At 42.9% G+C, this 18,653-nt stretch overlaps 1 protein-coding gene across 2 annotated transcripts in view; it reads left to right on the top strand.

Moving 5' to 3' along the window:
* Window positions 1-4,104: 4,104 nt before the first annotated feature.
* Window positions 4,105-18,653, top strand: part of LOC121586446 (sodium/potassium-transporting ATPase subunit alpha-3) — a 37,032-nt gene continuing 22,483 nt past the window's right edge. Inside the window, exons 1-2 of one of the 2 annotated variants that reach the window (XM_045226365.1) lie at window positions 4,105-4,211; window positions 4,684-4,766. In XM_045226365.1, the coding sequence (XP_045082300.1) occupies window positions 4,761-4,766 (6 nt within the window). In that variant the 5' untranslated portion in view covers window positions 4,105-4,211; window positions 4,684-4,760. Of the gene's footprint in view, window positions 4,212-4,544; window positions 4,767-18,653 lie in introns of those variants that run through there. The other variant, XM_045226366.1, reaches the window with a different exon arrangement.

Here is an 18,653-nt window from a genome sequence, read left to right as displayed (position 1 = left end):
TTGCATGACAATAACCGGCTAACAACATTTCATGACTGCCACAGCCCTACCCATTACGCACACAAACAGTTACACAGCGCATGCACACACAAGTTATTAATCAACCTACCAGGGTGTTTACAAACACTACAGGATCTGTATCATCCACAAATTGATGACATTTTTACTAATACTGTATAACTTTATTCTAAAGCGGTATCCGTACTCATTGGATGCAGTGATCACAATATAGTGGCTATATCCAGGAAAGCCAAGGTTCCAAAAGCTGGGCCTAAAATAGTGTATAAGAGATCATACAAAAATATTTTGCTGTGGCTCTTAAGTGGATGATGTTAAAACCATTTGTTGGTCTGATGTGATTAATAAGGAGCATCTAGACACTGCACTTGAAGAATTTATGAAATTGCTTCTTCCTATTGATAAACATGCACCTGTTAAGAAACTGTTAGAACTGTTAAGGCTCCATGGATTGTTGAGGAATTGAAAAATGGTATGGTTGAAAGAGATGGGGCAAAAGGAGTGGCTAATAAGTCTGGTTGCACATCTGATTTACTGCAATTTGAGAAATGATGTGACTAAACTAAAATTATGGTCAGAAACACAAATTCAACTCAATTTTTCATCAGATCAGATGGCATATTCATCACAAAACCATTTGATCTTGCCAATTATTTTAATGATTATGCCAGTTTAGTGTGAACCCCTTTTAACTCCACCCAACACAGGATTCAATGTTCTCCAGCACACAACCCCAACACAGAAGACCAGGACAGGTAAGTATGATCAAGGTGCATTTTCTTTTAAATTCATGGGTTAACATGGATCAGACCCCATTTCCCCACAGCAGACTGTGTAGATTATCCTCCCCTTTACTGTGTAGTGACACACTGCATTATTCTGATATGGCACTGCAACAATATAGTTATTCTAAGGGAAGGCAATGCAAACAATATGGTGAAAGGCACTACAATCTCACCCTGGTGCTGCACACAATATGGTGAAAGGCACTACAATCTCAACCTGGTGCTGCACACAATATGGGACCCACCCTGGGCCCTGCTCAACGCTACCAACCCCTCTAAAGGACTCTACTGCTATGGGACAAAATAGGGAGGGGAAAGCCAGACAAGACAACATATAGAATGGGTGGGGATAGGTTCTCGATTTCTAGGGCACGGCGAGAACAATATCCCCACAAAATAAAAATCTCTGAATGGCGATATCCAGAACCGCACAGCTCCCTGTCCTGGAACGCACCCGGTCTGAGACTTTGCTTGGCGACGTCACCGATGTCCCTGCTTCCGGTGCTAAATGAGAGGAAGACAGACAACAATAATGGCTTTCAGTGGTGTGGCAAAATGGCCCAGAGAGAGAAAGAGTAGTGTTAGAGGAACCCAGGAAGAATGACGTCCCTTACTTGGCGGAGCTAAAGCTCTTAGATGTGCGTTGTACCAATGCCTCGCTCGGTCCTCTGCTCTCGGATCGCCACTCAGCTCCAGAGCCCCAGTTTGTTTTCAGCGCAGCCGCCACGTCCTCACTTGAATTCGCCGGTAAGACTTCTCGTCCCGCAGACACTGGTCCAGCGCGATCACAGCAAACACCCAAGACATGGAAACTTGCATAGGGGACCGATCCCCACGGAGAGACATTCTCCGCTCAACTCCCAGCCCCAAACAACACAAATCACGGGGCTTTTAAAGGAAATGACAGCCAATCTCCAGCTATCTGTCTGATTAGCTAACTCGCTGCAGGTGTGTCTGATCACACCAGCCCCGCCACCAACTTATGCACTTATCTACCAATCCATCTCGTGACAATTACTTAATTGGCAAAGTGGGCAAACTTTGGCAGGAAATGCCAACAACGAACAGTGAGCCATCGTATTCATGCATAAAAAAACGAATAATGAAAGAAAAGCATTGTAAGTTAGAATTTTGTAACAGTGTGGGAGAGAAGTGGAAAAAGTATTGTTATCGAACCTCCTGGCACTCAACATGTACTGCACTGACACAAATGACTGATGATTGGTTGAAAGACATTGATAATAAGAAGATTGTGTGAGCTGTATTGTTAGATTTCAGGGCAGCCTTTGATATTATTGACCATAACCTGTTGTTGAAAAAAACATATGTGTTATGGCTTTTCAATCTCTGCCATCTTGCGGATTCAGAGCTATCGATAGACAGCGTTTCTTTAATGGAAGCTTCTCTAATGTTAAATATGTAAAGTGTGGTGTACCGCAGGGCAGCTCTCTTTCTACTTTTCTATTTACTAATGACCTGCCACGGCATTAAACAGAGCCTGTAAGTCCATTGTATGCTGATGATTCACCTAAACTACGTCGGCAACCACAGCAGTATTTACTGCAACCTTAAACAAAGAGTTGCAGTCAGTTTTAGAATGGGTGGCCAGTGATAAACTGGTCCTGAACATCTCTAAAACTAAGAGCAGTGTATTTGGTACAAATCATTCCCTAAGTTCTAGACCTCAGCTGAATCTGGTAATGAATGGTGTGGCTGTTGAACAAGTTGAGGAGACTAAATTGCTTGGTGTTACCTTAGATTGTAAACTGTCATGGTCAAAACATATTGGTTCAATGGTTATAAAAATAGGGAGGTTTGTCTGTGATAAAGAGATGATCTGTTTTTTTTACATCACACTCCACAAAGAAAGTCCTGCAGGGTATAGTTTTATCTTATCTTGAAGGACCTAGTTAAGCTGCAGCTGGCCTAGAACACAGTGGCACGTTTTGCTCTTCATTGTAATTAGAGGGATAATAGTAACAATATGCTTGCCAGTTTCTCTTGGCTAAGAGTTGAAGAAAGACTGCATTGCTTCTTGTTTTTATAAGAAACATTAATGTGTTGGAAATTCCAAATTGTTTGCATAGTCAACATATACACAGCACTGACACACACACTTACCCCACCAGACATGCCACCAGGGGTATTTTCACAGTCCCCAGGTCCAGAACAAATTCAAGGAAACGTACTGTATTATACAGAGCCATGATTGCATGGAACTCCCTTCCATCTCATATAGCGCAAGTGAACAGCAAACCTGTTTTAAAAAAACAAATAAAGCAACACCTCATGGCACAACACCTCTCCCCCATGTGACCTAGTTTTTGTGTGTATGTACTGACATGTATGTGTAACTGATAGATGCAAACACACACACACACACACTACATGTTCATGTTTTTAAATGTATGTCAATTGTAAAGTATTTTGTCTGTAATGTCTTTTTCGTTATGTGTCAGACCCCAGTAAGACTAGCTATCGCCATTGGCGTCAGCTAATGTGGATCCTAATAAAATAAAATAAAAATCATACACACACACAAATTATCATAAAACACAAATCATTTTTTTTCTTTCCAGTGCCAAGGACTCCAGGTATTCACCCAGTTTGAAGATGTTGGATACAAAAATAATCTTGTAAAGCTAGAGACTTATGCTTTCAAGTGTGTTGAACATTACAATGATATCAGATTCATGAGTGTGTGTTCTCTCTGGACTGTTCTCAATGCATTTACATGCATGCCACCACAGCTAACTTTGGTGTGGAGAGATAAGAGATGCATGGAGACCACAGCTGACAGTTGGGGCTTGGGCTGAGGTAATTGAGAGGAACACTACAGTGTTGAGACAGATTGGTCATTGGGGAGGGACAGTGATAGCCTATTCATTTGTTCCAGAAATATGGAAGACAGACTTGAGCATAGCCTTTGTATTTATAGCTGCAGGAGAGACTCATGACATCATTGATGTATTGTAAAGACCTTCATCTCTCAAGAGATTGCAATTTCATGTGTGAGGTAGGCTAACTGTCAAGCAAACTACAACGTATGAAAGTTTTCATAGTTGTTAGACACTTGATATTTTAAACTGTCAAGCCTTCTCTCACTTCTATTATTTGCAAATGTTTGACCATCCTGAAACAAAATTGGACTGGTGATCTGTCAATTGTCTTTTTGTAATGCGACCTATTGTGGCGCAGAATGGTCTGTGGTTGGATTATAGTTGCGAGTGCGACTGATTACATAGCCCACTTGCGATAGGTCTATCCTGCTTTGCGTGTCTATGGGAGTGCGAGTGCATCTCACACACCCACTGGCATTTCTTTCACACGCGGAGTGGTGTGAAGAGTGGAAAGGGTGAGGGAAGGCAGCTGGGCATAGCAGCGGAGGGAGACAGAATCCGAATATCGGTAACCAAGCGGCTCAGCTCTTCAATTTCACCGGGTATCATTTTCACATGATACTGAGCAACGCTTATTGCTAGGATGCCTGTAATTGTATAATCTTACACCTAAAATGCAACTTTGCATAGGTATTCAATGAAACGTTGCCTTCTCACGTATTCCTATGCCGTTCCTCTTATAAATGAGATCTGATCATTTATTTATTTATTGTTTAGTCATTTAGCAGACGCTCTTATCCAGAGCGACTTTCAGGAGCAATTGGGGTTAAGTGCCTTGCTCAAGGGCACATCGACAGATTTTTCACCTAGTCGGCTCAGGGCTTAGAACCAGCGACCTTTCGGTTACTGGCACAACGCTCTTAACCACTAAGCTACCTGCCGCCCCATTATTAGAGCAATAGTCAATTGCGTCTGGAAGAAGAGCGTTGTTTCCTCAAATTGGTCGAGTTACAGTTTTCTCTTCTGTTTCTACACTATAGCCTACTATCAGCTATTCTGCTTGAATCCAGCCTAAAACAGTTTCATCTGCTGAGGATACCCGACTGACTGCGCCGAGATGGGGGTAAGAGCTGTTTCCATTCTTATTGCTGTGCGTAACAATGCGATTATGAATGGATAGCTGTAACCTATGAGACATGTGTAACGCACCTTAAAGGGAATAGATATCATATTAGAATGACATAGACCACTATAGGATTTCGATGGCTTGTGAAACAATGGCAAATCGGTGTGACTTTACTTGCATGACTGTTAAACGTGTGCAGTGTTGCTATTTATGTCTATGCTGATTCAGTGCAATTGCACGTATTACAGTCCAATACCTTTCATCCCTGTCTATTCTTTCGTTACCTCATATTTTCTTTCCATGTCTGTGTTAAATAGCAACAATACTGACATTGTTCTAATCTGCTATCTGCGCCGTTTTCCCATATTGCACCAGAACCGATCCGCTACACACGTCCACTCTTCTCCTCTCCAGCCGCCAGCCGGTACTTCATAATGGAGTTACCGTGAGAGGGGAATCTGTTGTTTCATTCCCGCTCCAAAATTGAGATTAATACCGCTAAACATCGGTAGGCTATCTAGGGATGGACTATGTTGGGCGATTAAGGAATGTGTCGCCGTTGGCAAAGGCGCGCAATCTGTTCCAAGTGCCAAATTGAAAACAAGCTGTTCTCTAAGCCTAACTCCCAAATTATTTTGGCCATTCACTTTTTGGATAGTATATTCCATTGAATTTGAATGGCACATAGACAAATTGCCAAGAAGAATTACAATATGTAGGCTAGGCTACAGAAGAAAGGCAATGGTTATGCAGTAAGGATGGTGGACAACCTTATCAATCCTCTAAATCTGATTAAATCTAAATAGGCCTAATTGCATGACATTATGAGTCTGGTTGTCATAATATTGTTTCACCTTTTATTGCACAGTGATGGCCTCCGTGATTGTCATTTGGAATTGATGGGTAGGCGACAGGGTCACATTCAGAGGGTGGGGATGGGATACGAAATGCCGATAGATAATATTGGAATTGTCGACCATTTGTTTTATACCCATCCTACAGAGTAATATTTTAAGTCACTGAAGCGGTGAAAGTCGTTGCTTATGGATATACCGATAGGGAATTAGTGGAGAGGTTCGGTTGGTGTACCAATCGGCGCAGGCAGCTGCGTCAAAATGGATGCCCAAATCCCCCATTTCGATGTGGGTTAGGGAGGTTGTCATAGCTAATAATTAAGCATGCCAGCCAGTGCATGATTGTAACAGAAAACCTTGCTCATTTCTATCTTTCATTTTTGCTCGGGGTAGTGGTGACACAGACTGACAAAATCCTATTGATTAGTCATGTCAAAAATGGCAAAATGTTCCAATCCATCGTGGCATATCCTGCCTTAAGCCGATTATGTCATGATTCATGGTTTGTGGTTAAATATGGTCCGTGCTATCCGGGATCCTTGGGACGTCCCTACCCCCATTGAAATGTAAAATGGTTAAGGTAAGGGTTAAGGTTAGGGTTAAGATTATGGTTATGGTTAAGATTAGGGTAAGGGTTAAAGTTAGGGTTAGGGTTTAGGGTAGGCACATCCCAAGGAACCCGGATAGCACTGGCCTTTATTCAGACTAATTTGGGGCGACAGTTGATCTCACGTGATGAGTATTAGGCCTATCATCAGTCTACTTGAAATGGTGTCACGCTGTCATGGTCGTGATGCCCGTCGGATAGCCGGAGGGGAGGACGCGCTTCAAAGAGGGAGGCTGGCCAGCAGTGGCGGCTCCTGAAAAAATTCTCAGGAGGGGCAATTTTTCTGATGATTTAGGTGACCTACACACGTGCACGAGTCCGTGCACGCGATTCCAGATATCTTTACCTCTGAATAAACTGCCTTTATTATACCATATCCACCCTGTCCAAAGTCTCTACTTGGTCTCAGTTCTCCAGTAAACTTGTGATTATCAACAGTACACAACGGTAACAAACAATTGGGGGAACTCACGGGGCAGATAGTAACCACTTAAAAGGAAGCGATTCCCAAACCTTCCATAACAAAGCCATCACCTACAGAGAGATGAACTTGGAGAAGAGTCCCCTAAGTAAGCTTGTCCTGGGCCTCTGTTCACAAACACAAACAGACCCCACACAGCCCCAGGACAACAACAACAACAACAACAACAACACAATTAGACCCAACCAAATCATGAGAAAACAAAAGAGAATTACTTGACACATTGGAAAGAACAAACAAAAAAACAGAGCAAACTAGAATGCTATTTGGCCCTAAACAGAGAGTACACAGTGGCAGAATACCTGACCACTGTGACTGACCCAAACTTAATGAAAGCTTTGACTATGTACAGACTCAGTGACCATAGCCTTGCTATTGAGAAAGGCCGCCGTAGGCAGACCTGGCTCTCAAGAGAAGACAGGCTATGTGCACACTGCCCACAAAATGAGGTGGAAACTGAGCTGCACTTCCTAACCTCCTGCCAAATGTATGACCATATTAGAGACACATATTTCCCTCAGATTACAGCGATCCACAAAGAATTCGAAAACAAACCCAATTTTGATAAACTCCCCTTATCTACTGGGTGAAAAACCACAGTGTGCCATCACAGCTGCAAGATTTGTGACCTGTTGCCACAAGAAAAGGGCAACCAGTGAAGAACAAACACCATTGTAAATACAACCCATATTTATGTTTATTTATTTTCCCATTTGTACTTTAACTATTTGCACATTGTAACAACACTGTATATATACATAATATGACATTTGAAATGTCTTTATTCTTTTGAAACTTCTGAGTGTAATGTTTACTGTTAATATTTATTGTTTATTTCACTTTTGTTTACTATCTACTTCCCTTGCTTTGGCAATGTTAACACACGTTTCCCATGCCAATAAAGCCCTTAAATTGAATTGAATTGATAGTAAGGTCGCAATGACACAGAAAGCAGTTCAATGTCGGGGTACAGAGTCGCTCTCTTACCAGGATCGCGGTCCGCTCTGACCAGGGTGAAGGTGGCCGGCTCCACTTCTCTGTCCGGGACTCATCCAGCCAAGTCTCCCAGCTGTATTGGGATTCAGCTGCCAGCAGCTTTTCATTATTTAGTCCGTTCGTAGCGGGTATGTACCACGATCAACAAGATCAGTCCAAAACCAACCACTGGAAATCCATGGTTGGCAGAATGTTTGTAAACTAAGTCTACAAATTAAAAACATAAAATAACGCCGCACTGCAGGTCGCAACAGAGACGCTTCTAGCCGCCATTGTCTTAGTTACGTTCAACGTTACGTCACGTATGACGAAAGCGCGTAGTGCAAGCCCACAGACACCCATAGAGAATGTATTGAAAGCTTTGAAATGTGAAAAAAATAGATTTTACATGACAGGCTATGAGAGACTTCTGGGCGATTTTCAACTTGACTGAAATCGCCCCAAAAATCGAGCGGGGCCATTTGAAGCACGACTTTAGCCTGATTTGACATTTAGTGGCTGGCAGATCAGACGTGAACACTGATAACTGCTGTTGCCGTGATATAATTGATTAGAAAAAAATCCCTTCCTTTTCCCCGTTTGGCAGTGCGTCGCCCATATCGCCCTATTGAACAAGCCGTCCCTGCTGGCCAGAGCTAGTGGAAACTCCCAAATTAGGGCTATGATTCGTTGACATACCGCCATGGGGGGATAAAAACGGGATGGTCAGGTTTATAAGGGGTTGTAGTTGACAAGACACCAACGCCATCCAAATTAATCAATCAATCAATAGAGGCTGGCCCAGGGAGAAAATATGGGAGAAGGTCAGCCATTGTAGAAGGCCTTGTGGTGGAGTGGTTCTTCCTGGAGACACTGTTTTGAGATGATACCCCCATAGAATGAGGGAGGGTACTGATGGAGATGGAGAAATGGGGGAGGGAGGAAAGAGAATGGGGAAGTCTCTGTTGTGAGCAGTGGTGGGAAAAGTACCCAATTGTCATTTCTTGACAGCATCCGCTAAGTTATAGGACCTGTATTGGTTTGTCTCCTCTCAATCAATGTCTGATTTATTGAACTAGTCTGGAATCTGAATAACCTGAGGACAGTGGTGGAAAAAGTACCCCATTTTCATACTTGAGTTAAAGTAAAGATACCTTAATTGAAAATGACTCAAGTAAGTAAAAGTCACCCAGTAAAATCCTACTTGTGTAAAAGTCTAAAAGTATTTGTTTTTAAATATACTTAAATATCAAAAGTAAATGTAATTGCTAAAATATACTTAAGTATCAAAAGTCAAAGTATAAAGCATTTCAAATTCCTCATATTATGCAAACCAGACAGTACCATTTTCTATATATATATATTTTTTACTGTATAGCCAGGGGCACACTCCAACCCTCAGACATCATTTACAAATGAAGCATGTGTGTTTAGTGAGTCCTCCAGATCAGAGGCAGTAGGGATGACCAGGGAGGTTCTCTTGATAACTGTATGAAATCTGACAATTTTCCTGTCCTGCTAAGCAATCAAAATGTAACGAGTACTTTTGGGTCTCAGGGAAAATGGTTGGAGTAAAAAGTACATAATTTTCTTTAGGAATGTAGTGAAGTAAAAGTAAAAGTTGTCAAAAATATAAATACTAAAGTAAAATATAGATACCCCCCAAAAAACGACTTAAGTAGTACCTTAAAGTATTTTTACTTAAGTACTTTACACCACTGCACAAGGTCTCCACCTTGATTAGTAAAGCAAGTAACAGCTCTCATTTGCATCTCCTCCCGCCCCTCCTCTATTGTAATTGGTTGAGCAACACCCTTGCCCCGATTGTCAATCCAATAAATCAGTTTCAGTTGTACAATGGTTGTACACCATTATGCATCAGACTAATCTATGTTGGTTAAACATTAGCCTATACTAGAGTACAACATTAATGTTTTCTAGACATCAAAGTAATACTTTCTGTGTAACTGTCCAAAATCTGAATACAGAATTGTAAATCATCATACATTTAGATTCTGAGATGGAATATTTTTCACATCGAGGCATGTTTTTGATTAAGATTAACACAATGTCTAAATTCTAACATTGCTGCATATTGCTTATCATCATGACCAATACACAACGATACAACCAAAAAATAACATTGAAGTGGCGACATTGTGTTCAGAGTTGCATTTAAAGGCATTCCCACAAATTTGCGTTCAAATGCAGCGGTGTCTCAAGTGAAGGTGGAGCTCCTTGTATGTATGAGTCACCAGTGCCAGTGGAGAGGGTGATTATGGACCGTTGCATAATGCATTCCTTTCAATAGGCCTAACTCATCAGCATTGATGGGACCTCGTGTTTCCTGCATGTCTAGTTTCCATCAGCTATGTGTGTGTGTGTGTGTGTGTGTGTGTGTGTGTGTGTGATCCATACTGCTCTAATGTACGTCAGGGATCAGGGTCATCCAATACACCATGGCCTAGTAGTGGAAGGCCATCATTGATTTCCATGTATGGTGAACATTACATCACTTCCTGTCAGAGGTGTGAAGACTGGCTTTTACTGGTTTTCCATCATGGTAAATAGAACAGCTTGGTGATGCATCAGTTAAATGGTGGTCAATTAGATCAATGTTGATTAATATTTTTTAACAGTCCAGGGATTGGCCGTTGCCTCATTTGAGGCCAGGTCTGTCAATCTCATTCAGTCAATAGTAGCCATTTTGTGTCAAACTCTTGTCAAACACTGAGCCGCGAGTGTCAGCAAGCCCCGGGAGGTGTGTTTGACCAGTGGGCTAAGAGATATGAGGTGTCCTTAGGGATCAGTAGGATTAAAGCAAGAGGAGAGATGAGTAGGCTTTCTATAAGTTAATGAGTGAAGTGAAATTGCCATTCAACCCATGCAGCCCTGTCTTAAAGCACAGTCAAACAGTGAGGGCAATCAAACTTAACATCATACGCTTAACACAATCACATTCTGAACACTATCAAGTTATCAATGTACTTACATCAATGTATCTCATTTGATGAAAGCGCTTAACCCACAACACCGGATGAACAGATCAGAGGGGGTCTCTGGACAGTGTGCGTCAGTGTTTTCTAGGTCGAGCCACTGATCGGTGTGTAGTGATGATCTACTTCTCTGTGGAGGGGAGGTCTGTGGTCTACAGGATCTAGTCTGTGGCAAAGCAATCCAGCAAAAATGTTTTAGAGCAGGTCTGCACTGGTACAGAAACTGTACTTCCTCTTTCTTGGGTATCAACACCTGTTTTATCTGCAACCCTGTGGCCAATTTTCTAGCCTGTGGCAAGCATTCTGAAATTCAGCAGAAATGTAGAGTCTGTACTGGTCCGTAAAGATAAGAGCTAACTATATTTCCTGGTTCTTGGGTATTACCAATTGTTGTGTAGGAAATGACAGATTAAACAGCTTTAATCTGCATACCTGTAGGCTACTACCACCATAGGCTGCTGCTGGTGTATTGGGATAAGGCATTATGTTCAGTTATGGTGTTGAACATCTGTGCCCAAATTCATAAAGCGTCTGAGACTAGGAGATCTGATCTAGGATCAGGTCCCCCCTTTCCATGTAATCTTATTCATCATGATCTAAAACTGATCCTATATCAGCACTCATACTCTTAAGAATTTCTTCTTAGAAATTCCTCAGGTAGTCTGTATCAAAGTGCAGGCAGTGGTTAGTGCTGAGCATGGGTCCTTCTAATTAACAAGGCGGGCTAGTGTGTGCCTGAGTGGAAAGACTCATGGTATCAGCCTTGACTATGAATGGATGTGTAGGCTACACGTGTGTGTAGTGAGCTGGGGGCATCGAGGGAATAGCCAATGGCATTGAGCGAGGAAGCAGTCAATATCACAAATGGATGGTTGTATAATCAATTGTCTGTATTGGTGCATATGTTATTAATCCACAGAATGACTGAGTAAAAAAGGATGTGTGTGAATGGGTGAGTAAATGACTCAGTGATTGGGTTTGTAGTGCTGGCTTTAGGTTCCAGTCTGAAACCTGTGTTCAAATCCCACCGCTGCCACAAACAGTCAAATTGTATGTGGTTGAGTGTCTGTGAGATGAAATCCAACTTGAGAAAGGTTTACACATCTCAGCCCTGAGTGAGCAAGTGAATGAGTGAATACGTGCTAGAACAGGGGTGTCAAACTCATTTTAGCTCAGGGGCCACATGGAGGAAAATCTATTCCCATGTGGGCCGGACCGGAAAAATCATGGTATATATAACTTAAAAACAACAACTTCAGATTGTTTTCTTTGTTTTAATACAATCAACATACAACATAAAGCTGGAGCCTGAGGACAGTGTGTCCAAAATAGTACAAGCACAACATCACTATTAATCATAAAACACGTCAAGTTTATTTGAAAATTCTAAAGAAAAAGAACACACAAACACACAATGCCTCAGTGATTAACATAACTGTTTCACAGATCACAGAACTATATCAGGGTGTCATTTCTCAGGCAGAAATGTAGATAAAAATAATGAAATCCTGTTCCCCAAACAAGTGCAAGAACCACAGAGTCAAGAATAGGTTAAATATACAAATCAAATCAATTAAAAACAATAGCACATCAACATAAAAACATATAAACATAAAGCTGGAGCCTGAGGACAGTGTCCAAAAGCACAACATCACTATTAATCATAAAACACCTCAAGTTATTTGAAAGTTCTGAGGACAAAGAACACACAAACACACAATGCCTCAGTGATTCACAGAAGTATATCACAGATCACAGAACTATATCAGGGTGTCATTTCTCAGGCAGAAATGTAGATAAAAATAATGAAATCCTGTTCCCCAAACAAGTGCAAGAACCACAGAGTCAAGAATAGGTTAAATATACAAATAAAATAAAATCAATTAAAAACAATAGCACATCAACATAAAAACATATAAACATAAATCTGAAAGCGTTGCTCAAACTCCCGTAACAGTCCCGTTATTTTATCTTTGAACCGCTTCATGTCTGCCACATGTTGGGTCGCGCACACATTTTTCAGACAGGGGAAGTGAGCTGCATCACCACCGGCAAGTTGCGTCTCCCACAATGACAGCTTCAACTTGAAAGAACGTATGCTGTCATAATACTGCGTGACAACTTTGTTGCGCCCTTGCAGCTGTTTGTTCAAGTTATTCAGATGCTCTGTAACATCCACCATAAATGCAAGGTCCTGCATCCATTCTGCGGAATGAAATTCTAACACTGGTTTGCCCTTTTCTTCCATGAACTGTTCAATTTCTTCTCGTAAATCAAAGAAACGCCTCAGCACAGCACCTCGGCTTAACCATCTTACCTCAGTGTGGTATGGCAGGCCATAGATGTGGTATTTCTCTCTGAGAAGGCTGTCAAACTGACGGTGATTCAGGCTTCTGGATCGGATGAAATTAACAGTTTGGATGACCACCTTCATGACGTTATCCATCTTTAATGACTTGCAACACAAAGCCTCCTGGTGCAAAATACAGTGAAAAGTCAAAAAATCACATCCTCCATTTGCAGATTGCACTTTCTCTCTGAACTTTGTCACAACGCCTGCTTTTTTTCCCGATCATTGAGGGCGCACCATCTGTAGCCAGGCTGACAGCGTGGGACCAGTCCACTCCGACCCTGTCCAGCAGCGCCCGACGAGTGCGGTAAAAATATCAGCTGCTGTCGTTGTATCTGTCATCGGTACCAACTCCACGAACTCCTCGGTGACGGTCAATGTGTCATCAACTCCGCGGATGAAAATGGCCAGTTGTGCAACATCTGTAATGTCCGTGCTTTCATCAATTGCAACCGAAAACGCAATAAATGACTTTACTTTTTGCTTCAACTGGCTGTCCAAATCCACTGAAAGATCGGAAATCCTGTCTGCAACTGTGTTTCTTGTCAAGCTGATATTTGCAAAAGCCTACCGCTTTTCAGGGCACACAATCTCCGCTGCCTTCATCATGCATGTTTTTACAAATTCACCCTCACTAAATGGTTTTGAAGCCACTGCGATTTCATTAGCAATGAGGTAGCTAGCTTTCACTGCAGCGTCACTGATGTCTCGGCTGTGAGTAAACACAGACTGCTGTTTCTTCAGACCCGCCAACAGTTCATTCACCTTCTCTCATCTCCGCTGTCCTTGAAAGTTGTCATATTTGTCGGCATGAAGACTCACATAGTGGCGACCGAAGGTTATATTCTTTCAGCACTGCAACATGCTCTGAACACACCAAACATACAGCTTTCCCATTCAATTCCGTGAATAAATAGGATGACCATTTTTCTTGGAACACTCTGCACTCTGCGTCCACTTTTCTCTTTTTTGACAGAGACATATTGGGGCAATGAGGGTGCCAAAGCACATAATGTTAAAAGTAGAAGCCGTAATAAATATCGCGGGCAAAACAAAGTAGCTCATTGGCTGCACGTGCTTGACCTACTTGCTCTGCCCCGGTATAAACAGTTTGCTTGCTTAACACAATTGCTATTGCGCCATCCAGTGGACGCAATTGGAACAGCAGTTTATTTTATTGAAAAATTGCAGCGCATTTTTATACTTTACAATTTTTTATTTATTTATTTTATTTTATTTATTTTTTCAAAATCATCTCGCGGGCCGGATTAAACCCGTTTGCGGGGCTGATCCGGCCCGTGGGCCGGACGTTTGACACCCCTGTGCTAGAAGATAGAGAGAAACAAGGGAGTAGAAGGTGAAAGCGAATAAGAGAGATAGTGGTAGAACAACAGAATGATAGAAGACAAGAGAGAGAGAGAGAGAGAGAGAGAGAGAGAGAGAGGGAATGAAAGAGTAAGGATTACTATATTGTTCAGTGGGTTTGTCCCATACTGTAGTAAACAGTGGTAATCCCAATTTCTGCGCAGCATCTTCCCACTATCCCTCCTAATGACAGATGGCTTACAATAACATCACTCACGCGCAAACAGAAACGGGCACACCCTCACACATAGAACATCACACCGACCCAACATCATACTGAATCACATACACACATACTGAATACTTTATATTCAAATAAATAAAGGCACACATACACACATACTGAATACTTCATATACAATAAGTGTGAGGAGTGGCACCGGAGAAGATGGCTGCCGTTTTACAGCCCTCTAAGCAATTGTACTATTATGTGTGTTTTTTCGCGTTATTTGTAATTTATTCTGTACATAATGTTTCTGCCACAGTCTCTTATGACCAAAAAGAGCTTCTGGATATCAGGACAGCGATTACTCACCTCGTATTGGACGAAGATTTTTTCTTCAACGAGTCGGACGCGAAGGATATTCAACAGACACCCGACAAGGCCCAAATCCCCGTCATTCGCATGAGAAAGAGACGGAGAAATCGTGGACGTAGGTCGGAGTGACTTGTAAGGATCCGACGGCGAGCGAGTAAACTGCCTCTTCCATCAATCCTATTAGCCAATATTCAATCATTTGAAAACAAATTGGATGACCTAAGTCTAAGGTTATCCTACCAACGGGACATTAAAAACTGTAATATCTTATGTTTCACCGAGTCGTGGCTGAACGACGACATGGATAACATACAGCTAGCGGGCTATACGCTACATCGGCAGGATAGAACGACTGACTCCGGTAAGACAAGGGGTGGCGGTCTGTGTATATTTGTAAACAACAGCTGGTGCACAAAATCTAATACTAAGGAAGTCTCGAGGTTTTGCTCGCCTGAGGTAGAGTATCTCATGATAAGCTGTAGACCACACTATTTACCAAGATACTTTTCATCTATATTTTTTGTAGCTGTCTATCTACCACCACAAACCGATTCTGGCACTAAGATTGCACTCAATGAGCTGTATAAGGCCATAAGCAAACAGGAAAACACTCATCCAGAGGCAGCGCTCCTAGTGGCCGGGGACTTTAATGCAGGGAAACTTAAATCCGTTCTACCTAACTTCTATCAGCATGTTAAATGTGCAACCAGAGGAAAAAAAACTCTAGACCACCTTTACTCCACACACAGAGACGCATAGAAAGCTCTCCCTCGCCCTCCATTTGACAAACCATAACTCTATCCTCCTGATTCCTGCTTATAAGCAAAAACTTAAGCAGGAAGCACCAGTGACTCGGTCAATAAAAAAGTGGTCAGATGACGCAGATGCTAAGCTACAGGACTGTTTTGCTAGCACAGACTGAAATATGTTCCGGGATTCTTCAGATAGCATTGAGGAGTACACCACATCAGTCACTGGCTTCATCAATAAGTGCATCGATGACGTCGTCCCCACAGTGACCGTACGTACATACCCCAACCAGAAGCCATGGATAACAGGCAACATCCGCACTGAGCTAAAGGGTGGAGCTGCCGCTTTCAAGGAGAGGGACTCTAACCCGGAAGCTTATAAGAAATCTCGCTATGCCCTCCGACGAACCATCAAAGAGGCAAAGAGTCAATACAGGACTAAGATTGAATCGTACTACACCGGCTCTGACGCTCGTCGGATGTGGCAGGGCTTGAAAACTATTACAGACTACAAAGGGAAGCACAGCCGCGAACTGCCCAGTGACACAAGCCTACCAGACGAGCTAAATCACTTCTATGCTCGCTTCGAGGCAAGCAACACTGAAGCATACATGAGAGCACCACCTGTTCCGGATGACTATGTGATCACGCTCTCCGTAACCGAAGTGAGTAAGACTTTTAAGCAGGTCAACATTCACAAGGCCGCAGGGCCAGATGGATTACCAGGACATGTACTCCGAGCATGTGCTGACCAACTGGCAAGTGTCTTCACTGACATGTTTCAAGCAGACCACCATAGTCCCTGTGCCCAAGGACACTAAGATAACCTGCCTAAATGACTACCGACCCGTAGCACTCACGTCTGTAGCCATGAAGTGCATTGACAGGCTGGTCATGGCTCACATCAACACCATTATCCCAGAAACCCTAGACCCACTCCAATTTGCATACCGCCCCAACAGATCCACAGATGATGCAATCTCTATGCAACTGGATCCTGGACTTCCTGACGGGCCGCCCCCAGGTGGTAAGGGTAGGTAACAACATGTCTGCCACGCTGATCCTCAACACGGGGGCCCCTCAGGGGTGCGTCCTCAGTCCCCTCCTGTACTCCTTGTTCACCCATGACTGCATGGCCAGGCACGACTCCAACACCATCATTAAGTTTGCCGACGACACAACAGTGGTAGGCCTGATCACCGACAACGATGAGACAGCCTATAGGGAGGAGGTCAGAGACCTGGCCGTGTGGTGCCAGGTTAACAACCTCCCCTCAACATGATCAAGACAAAGGAGTTGGTTGTGGACTACAGGAAAAAAAAGAGGGCTGAGCACGCCCCCATTCTCATCGACAGGGCTGTAGTGGAACAGGTTGAGAGCTTCAAGTTCCTTGGTGTCCACATCACCAACGAACTATCATGGTCCAAACACACCAAGACAGTCGTGAAGAGGCACAACAAAACCTATTCCCCCTCAGGAGACTGAAAAGATTTGGCATGGGTCCTCAGACCCTCAAAAAGTTATACAGCTGCACCATCGAGAGCATCCTGACTGGTTGCATCACCGCCTGGTATGGCAACTGCACGGCCTCTGACCGCAAGGCACTACAGAGGGTAGTGCGTACGGCCCAGTACATCACTTGGGCCAAGCTTCCTGCCATACAGGACCTCTATACCAGGCGGTGTCAGAGGAAGGCCCTAAAAATTGTCAAAGACTCAAGCCACCCTAGTCATAGACTGTTCTCTCTGCTACCGCGCGGTACCGGAGCGCCAAGTCTAGGTCCAAAAGGCTTCTCAATAGCTTCTACCCCCAAGCCATAAGACTCCTGAACAGCTAATCATGGCTTCCCAGACTATTTGCACTGCCCCCCACCCCACCCCATCCCCCTCTTTTACGCTGCTACTACTCTGTTTACTATTTATGCATAGTCACTTTAACTCTACCCACATGTACATATGACCTCAATTACCTCGACTAGCCGGTGCCCCGCACATTGACACTGTACCGGTACCCCCTGTATATAGCCTCCCTACTGTTATTTTATTTTACTGCTGTTCTTTAGCTATTTGCTTTTATCTTCTATTTTTCTTTAATTAATACTTTTTTCTTTTACATTTTTCTTTTAAAAAACGGCATTGTTGGTTAAGAGCTTGTAAGTAAGTGTTTCACTGTAATGTCTACACCTGCTGTATTCGGCGCATGTGGCAAATACATTTTGATTTGATTTGATTTTAAAGGCACACATACACACATTCTTACACCTACCATTACAATAACACCCATACTGTACAACAACACCTCACACATAATAAGGCCTAGTATCTCTGTCGCTATATCATCATGGCAAGTGGATTGTAATAGAAACAAGAGCGCAGAATAACAGGATGTTGGTGGTTTAATATCAAACCACGAGATGTGCTAGTTTACCAAAATAGAAAACAAACACAAACCGTTGCCAAAGCAGACAACAGTCTGAGCCTGGATTAAACCTACAGATAAAGGCCCTCCCAAATGTCCCTTCCCACCCTCTCCCCTCTGCCTTTTCATCATTAATTTAAAGCAAAGGGACTTAAGGGGATTATCAGCATAGTCAGTCAGTGGTAGGCTAGGCAACTGAGGGGTTTAGTGGATTACATTTTGGCTCTCCTGTGGAGGACTCAGGGGTACTTCCTGGTTTGTGTGTGTTAGATTCTGGGAAACAGAAGGAGATGCAGTAGGAAGATGAACCACCACAGGCTCCTGTGATGCATATCTTGTAAAGTGTCAAGCTGCGGGATTTAGCGCTGATACAATGATTTGTAGTTGTCTCATAGGACAGGTTATGTATCCATATCTGCATGCTTTTGAATCTCTCCCCTGAGTGGCAATGTCTTTGATCAAGCGATGTAGACTGTAATTCAACCATGAAATGTGATTACCTTGTGGACTGCACATGATGGATACAACATGAATGTATCAGGGACAAAACC

Source organism: Coregonus clupeaformis, chromosome 17, assembly GCF_020615455.1.
Source record: "Coregonus clupeaformis isolate EN_2021a chromosome 17, ASM2061545v1, whole genome shotgun sequence".
NCBI classification, from domain to species: domain Eukaryota; kingdom Metazoa; phylum Chordata; class Actinopteri; order Salmoniformes; family Salmonidae; genus Coregonus; species Coregonus clupeaformis.
Note: the sequence above shows the minus strand (reverse complement) of the source record. Positions and strands in the feature narration are given on the sequence as shown.